At 35.1% G+C, this 11,226-nt stretch overlaps 2 protein-coding genes and 1 long non-coding RNA gene across 3 annotated transcripts; 1 reads left to right on the top strand and 2 right to left on the bottom strand.

The window, feature by feature from the left end:
• The first annotated feature begins 241 nt into the window (after positions 1 to 241).
• LOC106418472 (transcription factor MYBC1-like) lies at positions 242 to 1,882 on the top strand. The gene has a single exon (XM_013859193.3). It carries the CDS (start codon positions 615 to 617, stop codon positions 1,557 to 1,559), a length of 945 nt encoding a protein of 314 aa, XP_013714647.1. The 5' UTR covers positions 242 to 614; the 3' UTR covers positions 1,560 to 1,882.
• Positions 1,883 to 2,962: 1,080 nt separating this feature from the next.
• LOC106381175 (R3H domain-containing protein 1-like) lies at positions 2,963 to 8,793 on the bottom strand. Its single transcript, XM_013821043.3, has 5 exons — positions 8,667 to 8,793; positions 4,511 to 4,645; positions 3,570 to 4,197; positions 3,269 to 3,487; positions 2,963 to 3,181 (listed from the first exon to the last, which is right to left on the bottom strand). Exons 1-5 carry the CDS (start codon positions 8,791 to 8,793, stop codon positions 3,157 to 3,159), a joined length of 1,134 nt encoding a protein of 377 aa, XP_013676497.2. The 3' UTR covers positions 2,963 to 3,156.
• A 70-nt stretch (positions 8,794 to 8,863) lies between these two features.
• Positions 8,864 to 11,148, bottom strand: LOC111201986. The gene is made up of 3 exons (XR_002654914.2): positions 10,108 to 11,148; positions 9,465 to 9,843; positions 8,864 to 9,364 (listed from the first exon to the last, which is right to left on the bottom strand). It is a non-coding gene; the product is annotated as an uncharacterized LOC111201986 (long non-coding RNA).
• Positions 11,149 to 11,226: the final 78 nt, after the last annotated feature.

The raw sequence follows: 11,226 nt of genomic DNA, 5'->3' as shown, positions 1-11,226 counted from the left end.
TGACGGGATTAGTAAATGTTTTGTAGTTTATTCATAAACTTTCCATGTTTGAGATTTATAGTTCAAATATCTAAACTATATAAATGGATAATTCAAAAGAAATTAACTTGTAGAAAGCTATTTAAAGCAGGAATCAACAAGCTATTGGACACCACGCGCCGAGGTCAGCGTTGGGTCGAGTTTTGTAACATGATTGAGAATCTCCAGAAAACTATGTAATAAAAAAGACATGTAGATTTGGTAAGTACTCATCATAAAAAATAAAAATAAAAATAAAAAACTTCAAGATGAAAAGCTGAGAAAGAAAAAGAAGATCCACCTCGAACTTCTCTCCATCTCTCTCAATCATCATCTCATTCTCAGATTCCCACTCTCTCTTCTTCTGTGAGAGAAAGTCTAGAACCTTTACTCATTTTCTCGGTTTGTAATTTTCCGGGAAGAAAAGTTTCCTCCTTTCTTTTCTCTCAAGATCCGATTTTGATTATCTCATCTTCGTTGAAATCACTTTCTTCAAGCTGGACGGTGAAAAAGTCTGATTTTTTTCCAATTTGTAATTTCCCGGGAAAAGTCTGTAAATTTTCCGGGAAAAGTTTGGTCCTTTCTTGTCGGAGATAATGAGAGAAGACGATACAGACTGGTTCACAAGATGGGAACAAGAGCTTCCCTCACCAGAGGAGCTCATCCCCTTATCCCAATCCCTCATCTCTCCCGATCTCGCTCTCGCCTTCGACATCAGACTCCCCAACAACTCCGGCCAACCTCACCACCACCACCACCACCACCACTCCACCCCGCCGCCGCAGCTTCCGTCCTCACAAGCCAACTCCTCCGCCGAATTCGCGGCGGATTCAGCAGATCTAGGCTCCGGAGCCACCGCCGGCGCCGGAGACGAGCCGGCGCGGACCCTGAAACGGCCTCGCCTCGTGTGGACCCCGCAGCTGCACAAACGCTTCGTCGACGCGGTGGCGCACCTCGGGATCAAGAACGCCGTTCCCAAGACGATTATGCAGCTCATGAGCGTCGACGGGTTGACCAGAGAGAACGTCGCGAGCCACTTGCAGAAGTATAGGCTTTACCTCAAGAGGATGCAGGGGCTATCTTCCGGCGGCGGAGGCGGGTCGGATCCGGCGACGGATCGGCTCTTCGCTAGCTCTCCCGTGCCGGCTCACTTTCTTCACCCCAACCGCGTTCCGAGTTCGGACCATTTCATGCCGTCTTTTGTCCCGATCGCTACACTTCAACAGCAGCAGCAGATGGCTGCGGTCGCCGCGGCAGCAGCGGCTAATGCTCATCTGCAACCGCCTCAGTTTCACCACTGTCAAATCTCAGCCGCTCATTATGGCTCTCCGACAGCGAACGGGCAGTTCGGTTCGCCGCCGGCGAATGGGAAGTTTGATCAGTCGTTCTTGGCGAGGCAAACGCAGCAGCAGCAGACGCTTCAGAGAATGTCTACACCGTCGTTGCACAGTCCGGTTGGTAACTACGTTGAGGATTTGGAATCTGCAAACGCTATTGGAGGAAGAACAGTCTTGACTTTGTTCCCAACTCGAGATGATTAGAATAAAAATCTAATCTTCCGGTAATAAGCTTTGCTTGAAAACACTTGATCAATGTAAGCCAAGCACTAGCTGTTGATCACACACTTTGTGACTTGACCATTTTCATTTGAATCCTTTGTATGTTCAAAGTGTAGTCTTTCAAGAACATTGATACAAGTTTTATGCAGTCTTTATCAGTTTAACATTGATGCAGTGTGATCCAGTTATGTGTCTGAATCTCTTGTAGCTTCTACTTTATGATTCTTGTAAAGATGAGTTCTTGTACATTTTTTATGGATACATTCAAGGTTGGGAAAAGGATCTATCTTTGTTTAGAAAATGTACATCACAATGTTCTTTGTTTCTATATATTGCAGCTACTAAAAACTATACATACCCTTTGCCTCATCTATAAGTTTTATATTACAAGAATCAAGAATCCTGTGATGTAATCTAAATATGGTAAGTTAGTTACTGATAGTGTTAATCGGAGAAGACAATTCTATTTGTGTGATTAACCAATAAGGTAATAATAATGAGTTATGGATGCAATAGTACAATGTACAAATGGCATGAAGCAACCGATCAGCAAAAAGAGACAATGGGAGGAAGAATCAGAATCCAGGATCTGATGCTCTCACTTCCTCAATCATACCCCAAACTTATTTACTACACTACCAATTATAAAAGTTTCATATATGCATATATATGTCCATGGAATCATTGAAGGGACCAAAACCAATAGAAATATTTCTATAGTTTTATATTTTTGTTGCTTCTATAATGAAGGTTCAATAATTTAGGAGGGGAATGATTTTAAAGCAATGGTGGTGGGATCATAGCTGGCGTGTTCTGATCTTGTCTCACCAAGTCAGGCCCCAACCTTTGCATTTTTGCTCTTAAACTACTAAATAAAGATTATACAGTTATAATTAGTAGTATTGTTTACCGTTGATATCAAATTTATTCACATAAAAGAGTGTGTATTTATGTTTCGTTCTTTCCCAATTTTTCTGACTAGAAATTAGTTTTATATTTCTTGATTGTTTTTTCTTCTTCCATAAGTCTTAAATTCAATATTAATTAAATCATTAATCCAGAATAATTGTTGACTTGAAATCCAGGTCTAATCCAAGCCTAAAACTAAAATATACTATCACTGATGATCTAAAACCGGATCGTGTGATATGAGACCATAGGTCAAAAGAGTACGAGTGATTGATTATTCGTTTGGCAACTTTGCGAAACTAGTTTGTCTTCGCCCAATGTTTGAAAATGACCCTCCAAGTCTTCACCACCTCATATTTATGTGTCACAAAAAAATAACTAGATGTGAGAATTAACACATGAGAATTCATTTTATATAAAAACACCATTTAAGAACCAAATTCCAATGATCATAGATTGGTTCAAGTATGATCGAAGGTCATTTAAAGTTCGATATTGATATAATTAAGAAAGAAATACAAAAAGAGAGAGAGTAGATGTCTTGTTATATAAGAAAGAAGCAGCCAATTGTTTGGAACAACACAACAGAGAGCTCCTAAAGGCTAACATCTATAGAATCTGTTTCTTTTTTCTTTTCATACAGACATTGTACTCAGAACACTACCTGTCGTCAGGGATTGCTTGCAGAAGGATGCCTGCAGGTTAAAAGAAGCGTAAGCCACAGAAACGAGTAATAATCAAAATGGCCAAAACAACAACAACTAAAGCCTAGTATTAGTAACCTGAAAAGATGTGTGTCTGGACCGTGCAATGACTGCGCATAGTTCATAGCTGGTGAGTTCGGCCACGGTGTATAACCAACCGGGCTATTAATAAAGGGACTCATAGCCGGAGGATGCCCGTAGTGTAGATTAGCTTGATGACCTCTTGGCATCTGCAAGAAACCCCCATCGTGAAACGGCATGTGCATTGGCATCGGATTCGGCATAAATCTAACGTACCTACAAGAACAAAGACCTTACACTCTGCAAAAGCGAACACCTCTTGAGTGTGGACGTTTAAGAGATGTAAAGGTGTTTTAACCTGTATGCAGGATCCACGACATATCTCTCATAGCTCCTGTCATAATCCGGATCATACCGATCTTTCTCTCTATCTCTAATAATAGCAACTCGGGAAGTATTATTGTTAACCGCCGTAACCTCAGGTTCATTCCGGTTTACACAAGTGTTACTCCCTTCAAGAGGAGGAGCTTGTAGAGACGAAGAGTCTTCAGAGTCAGAACTGCTAGGACTATTAAAGATCCTCGCCCTAGCTTTATCATACTCCTCTTTCCTCTCCTCAACGCTTCTCTGAAGACTCTGCTGCACACCTGACACGCCACCTCCGCAGCCAGATCCTCTCTTGGTGGGTCTAGCCTTGATCGCGATCTTGAACCCCTCCGGTCTACCGTCCTCCGGCTGCTTAACCGGAATTTCGGATAAGCAGACGTGAGGAAACCTGCTCTCGGCTGTTCTCGTCGCCAAGATTCTGTTGTCGGATCCATCTAAGGCGCCGGCACCGTTGTCCAGAGCCGTGGTGACTAGTCCGTAGTGCTGAGCGACTCGATGCGCAGCGAGACGAAGGTATGACGTTGGAAAAGGCGGGAACTCGAACTGAAGCTGGTCAGGGCTTTGAAAGAACTTTTGAATATCGAGCTCCATCCTCAATACTATAAAACACACATAAGCAAAAGAAGCAAACTTTAAACAGAATCTTTCCATATATAGAAAGTAAAAACATTTGTGGAAATTAAAAAAAAAGTGTTGACATTTGATGATTCAAGCTTTCAATATGTTCATGATGATTATGATTGTGTAGCTAACAAGTGGATGATCTGATCCTGAAGCGCGAAAGCTAAACCCTAATCCCCAATTCCCCTAATTCAATCAAACCCTAGAAAACTAACGATTGAGCAAAATCAGATCGATACAAGAGCAGAGAAAGTGAAACTGAATCGTGGGTTTGGGAGAGAATCGACTAACTGGTGAGACGGTGACGAGGATTCTGGAGAGCCTCGACTAGAAAAGGATTCCTTGTCTGCCGTAGCGGCGGCGGCGGCCATAGATAGCTTCTCTCTCTATCCTTCTTCTGGATCTTTGTTTTTGGCCTCTCTCTCTCTCGCCGGAGATTAGAAGAGAAGACGCATCAAGGATAGAAAAGGAGATTGTTTCTGATGATGAGCATGCTGAGAGAGAGGGGGAAACGATGAGGGTGAAGGTGAAGAAGATGAAAAGTTTTCCTTTATCCCTCTCTCGCAATCAAGTGGGAATAATGATTTTAAAAAAAAATTGCTGCCTTTGAGTTTTTTTATTCATTTATATTTTTGGTTTTTCATGCGGATTATTGATAGTTTTGTTTTTTTTTTCAAATAATGAACAGACGCTGCGGTTGACTCAGAGGCAGAAGCAGCTTTCCGCGGCTGTCAAACGAACAACACTATTGTCATTCTTGAGAAGTGGGTTTTGTAAAGTTTAATTTGGTGGAATCATATAATATATAATCAATATTATTAATTTAGAATCATTGTTATCTTTTGACTTCCTATTATTACGGCATACTAGATCATTTCTCCGCGCGTAGCGCGGATAATATATTTAAATTTATTACATTTATCATTTTTATTTATATGTGAATTTTTGTATATTAAATTATATATAACTAATTTTTAAATTTAATTTTTTTTTTATATTTTTAGTTTGAAGTAAGTATTTCTATTATATGTAACAGAATTAGCTAATAAAATATAAAGAATCAAGTCCGAGATTTTAAAGTTATGTAAAAAAATATAATTATGTATAGAACATAAATTATCTTAGTTTAAAAGATTGAAATCTCATCTTGAATAAATTCATGGAAAAGAAAATTACTCCAATAACCTACTTAGAATATAAAACCTCCTTTAAAAAAAAGTGTACTAAATAATATTTTTTTACGTGTAATAGTTGAAAACTGACAATTGAATATCGATCTAGAATATTATTTTAATATATCTAATGGTAAAATATTAATTGTAATAAACAAATTTTGAATTTTGTAATATTACATGAATTAGAAGTCTTTAAAATCTAAAATCTATTTTATTAACATAATATATTTTTATTCATTTATTATTTTGATGTTACAAAATATTACTTTAGTTTTATTTGGATATTATTTTTTTAATAATTTAGTTTAGTAATTTTAAAATTATCAAGAATATAATATAATTAAAATTATTTATTTCAATATATCCAAATATGATGTCTCATTTTTATGTGTGTTTGCGTTGAGCATATTTAATTGTAGTTTGTATATTTAATAACACCTTGTTGCGTGCCGTTCTATAGTTTTAATAAATGTGTTGTCATGTCATTTTTATTACTACTAACATTATTTTTAGTGATCAATGATTACGTATTTTTAACGTTATGTATTATATATTATCGTATATTTTCTAACTCTTCATGCTTGTATTTTTTTTAGAATCATTTTAATTAGATAATAGGTTTAAAGATGTAAATAAAACTGTGTATGTTGTAAATTTAGACTTTTTAGTGTAATTGATCACTATCAATTATGGAAATTATTGTGACAACCCGTCCTGTGGACCACCCGTCCCGTAAACCTCAGTCTCACAGCACTGCAGCGAATCGACCACACCCCCTCTCTTATGAGTTCTCACTAACTCCATAATTAGGTTGTTGATGGACCTTGAACCCAGGACCTCACCTTTTAACAACTCTCCCAACAAACTAATTACGGAGTGAGAGAAAACTCATAATCGAGGGGTTAGGGTCGGTGCCCTGCAGGGCTGTGAACCTAGGGCCTACTGGGTGGATAGTTCCCACGGGACGGGTTATCACAATTGTATTATGATTTTATTTTACTAAATTTTTCTTTTTGTGTATATTTTTGTTTTATCTTGTATTTTTGCAATTTTATTGCCTTATTCTTTAATTGCAGAAAATTGCTATTTTCAATTTTTGTTTCATATACCTTAAAAGTCTTCACTTGATTTTTGTTTGTTTTCTTTCTCCAATTAAAATGTACGGTTAAACTGGTAAATATATAGACACGCTATTAACTACACCATTAGTCTAATTATATGTCAATAACAAAGGCAAAATTTTCTAAATAATGTTTATATTTATTTAATTATATTTTCGCCAGTTTTGGGTCTTGAATGAACCAATCAATTAAGGTATACGTTAAAATTAATATGTAATGTAAATATTCATTATGAGGTGATTATTTATGCGTATTGAAATTTATATCAGTAATTAAGTTAAGCTTTGATTGGCAGAGCAAATGATAAAGCAATAGCAGTATACTATAGAAGCAGTATGTTGCAGGAACGATATGTTTTGGCTAAACTGTTTAATAGGATGATTAGTAGAGCAGTTTGAGTATTCTATTTTAAATTATTATAAAAACTAGGAATTTTCCCGAGCTACGCCCGGGTTTTTGACAGTTATATTTTTTAAATATATAATCCACATATATCATAGCTATGATATATATAAAATATAAATTGTACATCAAATTTGCAATGATTTAAACTCAAAATTTGCTTATTATTACTATCAAAAAATGTATTTGGGATGCTGAGCAAACATGTGAAATGAATAGAGAGCATTTGTGTTAGCCTAGAAATGGTTAAAATTTGGTGTATTTTATTTATTATCACATAACTCTCGTATGTTGATTTGCTTCGGCTATATACAAAGAGGCGGAGAGCATTTGTGTTGTCTAAGCTTTAATTATGATCCATATAGATTCTAAGAATACATTTAGATTCTGTAACACCGTACATAAGAACTTCATTATTAGTAATTAAATAGATTAATAGATATAGCTTATTTGAAAGCAGCACAATCATTAATCAGAATATGAACTTGTGTTTGTGTTATTTCCTCGTGTAGGCAACACAAATGCTCAGCCGCTTTGTATAGCCGAAACAAATCAGCATGAGCTATCTGATTATAAATAAAATCCACATAAATTTAACCATCTTAAAGCCTTTTTAGATTCAATTCTTGTATAAAATCTACAATATTGTTCTCAAAATCAACGTTCAAGTGACTCATGTTTGTTAACGGAAACAAAGAGAAAGAGGAAAAATGGTGAGAGAGATCCATTTTAATTTTGTTGACCTATTTATCTTTGGCATTCGAATGAGTATTAGAATTATGTAGAAAAAAAGAGAACATGTTGAGAAGAGATAAATCTTGAAGCTGACATTTAATTACGTACAAAAGAATATCAAACTACACAAAGAGCTTAGTAGATCTACTCCACAAAGAGAACACCATAACTGATCCATGACGTGAAGCTCGTGGTACCGCCGCTATTCTGAACTAATCCTCAGCATGTTAATCGCGTCGTTAAGCCTCTCATTAGGCATACATAAAGAACTAACTCATGCTTTGAAGCATCTCAAGTTCGTAGAAGAGAATGGTCGAAACGCAATCAAATTTGCTTTGAATTTTATTCAAAATCATAAATTATTATAACTATTAAATATTCCACAAAAAAAAACATATAATACGTAAATGTAATAGTTACTGAATTTTTTAATTATAAAATATATACTTATTATTTTATAATATGTAAAAAACATGTAATACGTAAATGTAATTTATCTTTAATTATGAGATATATTAACACATGTCATAATCTTAAATATATAATTGATATGTATCACAATTATGTTTATTAGCAACTTTGAAAAACCAAGCTTTATATAATAAGATGTGATCTTATGTATTTATGGTTTGGAAACAGTGGATATTTTTATGTTCAGATGCAAATAATAAAATAGGATTACTTTTGTATTATAATAATTTTGACTAAATAAAACAAATGAAATGGCGAAATTACAACATGAACATGACTATCAAATTAGCTAATGGAATATGAAAAAATATTTACTTAAATACTTTCATATTTCAAATGCATTATTTAGAAATATGGATGGATTTATTACATCTCCATACTTCTTCCTCCACATACACATGGCTATACATAGATAAAATTAAGATTCTACTAACAAAATTAGTTCTAAAAGATCAAATAAACAAATGTACTATATCGTAAACAATGTATTGTTTTTTTAGTCAACGAATAAAAAACCTTGGAAATCTAGAATGAGGTATTTACTTGTGGCCGTACTCTCAGGATCTAACTGGTGACCATCAGAAGAACATACTAAAATTTTAATGAATATATCGCCGCCGCTACTAACACGATTTGCTACGTTTCCATCCTTCTTCCTACGCATACACATTTGCTATTCATAAATGTTATATATCTCAGTATATATGTGCGCAACGTATATAAGTATATATATCTCTATATGGATGTAACATAGACTTATTCTTCAATGTTATTAACCATAACGATCCGAGTATTTGAACCAATAGAACTTCCAACCATACCAAACAAACAAAAACTTGAAAAATATACATATGCTCGTAGCTTACCGGGTAATCATTCGATATGTTCTAATATTTTATGTTTCTTCCACAATGGCGTTAAAAGAACTGGTGACTCTTTTAACAGTTTATTTAACTTCATTGAGGCCTTGGCATCGAGAAAACGCAGCCGGGACAGGAATCCATAGTCTTCACGGCTTGCATCACTCCTTGTCTTTAATCTGTAGTCTTGCATCAGACAACATCATCATCTGGGCCAAACCAGAAACTGGTTTTGGTTCAGGATGATTTGGTGCGAGGTGGCTGCCTTGAGAAATTTCATCACATGTGTCACTATTTTCTGTAGCTACTTTGTATGCATTCATCGCATATTTTTCACAATCAGCATATTCTCGCTCCGCCATTGTGTTATAGAAATTCCATCTGCAGAAACAGAAAGACAATGACTTTCAATCAAGGACACAGTTTGATAATCAAGCAAACTACTTATCCAGATGATCATATGATATTGTGGACACTGTACCTCTTTCTTGACCAGCCTCAAAATTTCTTTGCGCTCTCTACATATATCAAAAATAAATGGACTCTCGAATACGTATCAGATACAATATCTTTCAATACTCAGTGTTGTGAAACAAAGACATATATTACTCTAGCAGTATCTTGAAGCTTTAATTCGAGCCATTTATAAGTAGAGCAGAAAAATACCAACAAAAGGAGAAATGTCTACCGGATAGAGCCAAGCCAAAAAGAAGATAACAAAATATCATAACTCTGATCATATGGTTGTAATGAAAATGCTTCCGAGATTTCAAAGCAAGAGTAAGGAAAAGCGCAATAACAATATATAACAGAGCACATGTTTTCGGTCATGTCTCTTCCGTAGCTTGATCCAGGTGAACCTGGGAGATCACAAAGCACAAAGACAGTCAGAAAATTCTAATAAGCTTGACTCGTATATTAACTGATTGTCGGACTCGAGTTCTCAATAGTGATCAAACCAAATTCTGTAACTTGTTCTGCGCAATCCAAAACAATCAGCATAGCATGGATAGAAAGAAATCACATCAAAGATTAAAAAACACAAAAACAAAGTTCATTGTCCTTGAAAGAATCGTCATTGGAGATTACGAATATGAAAATTAGAGGAGAAAATGAAACGGCACCTATTCATCGACGAGAAGATGCCTAAGCTGGATGAGCATCCCTGTTGTAGTTGGATTGGAAGTTGGTTGTGTAAGTACGCATCAGCTTATATATAAAGATATTTGAAGCTGAAGAGAGAGAGATGTTCGTTATCAATTTGAGAAGGATAGTAAAGTTTGAGGAAAAATGTTTCTTGAAGATCTTTGACCGGTGACGTTTTGATTTTCACAGAACGGTGAATTTAAGGGGAGAGGAAGGTAGAAAGTTCCTGATACCATTGAAGACTGGGTTAGGAAGACCTAAGGTAATTTGGGCTTTGGACTGCTTTGTCTGTATTAGAGTTTTTCAAGTGGTGGATTTTAGAATGTAGTTATTATTTATGACGTGGCAGATTGAAACTCTATAATTGGATGATTATTTATGCTTAGGTGGACACGCTAGTTATCGAACATATTTTCCTTTTAGTATAGGTTAAATTAGTATATAATATATTTATTTTTAATGAATATATTTCTAATATATATATATATATATAAATATATTAACATATAAAATTAAAAAGATATATAATTAACTTATTTATTTAATAATTTAAAAAATATGTTTATATCAAAAAAAAATATTTAAAAACATTTTATAATTAAATTTGGTTAACGGGCTCCTCTTCCAACGTGGAGCATCCACCTAAACTCTATATGCCATTCAAATATTTGGTGTACCTTGTATCCTTCATTGCAATTGATCAACCATGCACAAATAATAACTTTCAACTTGAACCAAATCTAATCAAATATAAACACAATCATGCATTAACAATTCTCAGTATGACTTGCAAAAACATCTACTAACATCCAGAACCGTACTTAACATCAAAAACTAACCAAAAAGTGACAACGTCAATAGTCAATGAAATCTCATATACATGTACTCTTTATTTTTGTTCTCAAAGCCAAAACCTATTAAAAAAACAGTCCTTTACATCTACATTGAACCGGACCACAAGGTATAAAGCTCTACCATAGTTCAACATTTTCATCTTTTAGCACCTGCAAGGAACGAATCAAAAAAGAGCTGAGTGATGATCAATTTAGGATAATTAATGTAGTCGAGTAGGTGGACATTACATCGGTCAGAGACTT

The sequence above is a fragment of the Brassica napus genome, chromosome C1 (genome assembly GCF_020379485.1).
Source record: "Brassica napus cultivar Da-Ae chromosome C1, Da-Ae, whole genome shotgun sequence".
NCBI classification, from domain to species: Eukaryota; Viridiplantae; Streptophyta; class Magnoliopsida; order Brassicales; family Brassicaceae; genus Brassica; species Brassica napus.
The sequence above is the reverse complement of the archived record's forward strand: the minus strand, read 5'-3'. Positions and strand labels throughout refer to the sequence as shown.

Bases quoted from the DNA above. Each gene is read 5' to 3' on its own strand.
- LOC106381175 (XM_013821043.3), bottom strand. From the start codon at position 8,793: ATGTGTATGCGTAGGAAGAAGGATGGAAACGTAGCAAATCGTGTTAGT. The intron at 3,488-3,569 runs GTTAAAACACCT...TTGTTCTTGTAG, and splicing joins GTCGTGGATCCTGCATACAG to GTACGTTAGATTTATGCCGA. The intron at 3,182-3,268 runs GTTACTAATACT...TTTAACCTGCAG, and splicing joins CCAGACACACATCTTTTCAG to GCATCCTTCTGCAAGCAATC.
- LOC106418472 (XM_013859193.3), top strand. From the start codon at position 615: ATGAGAGAAGACGATACAGACTGGTTCACAAGATGGGAACAAGAGCTT.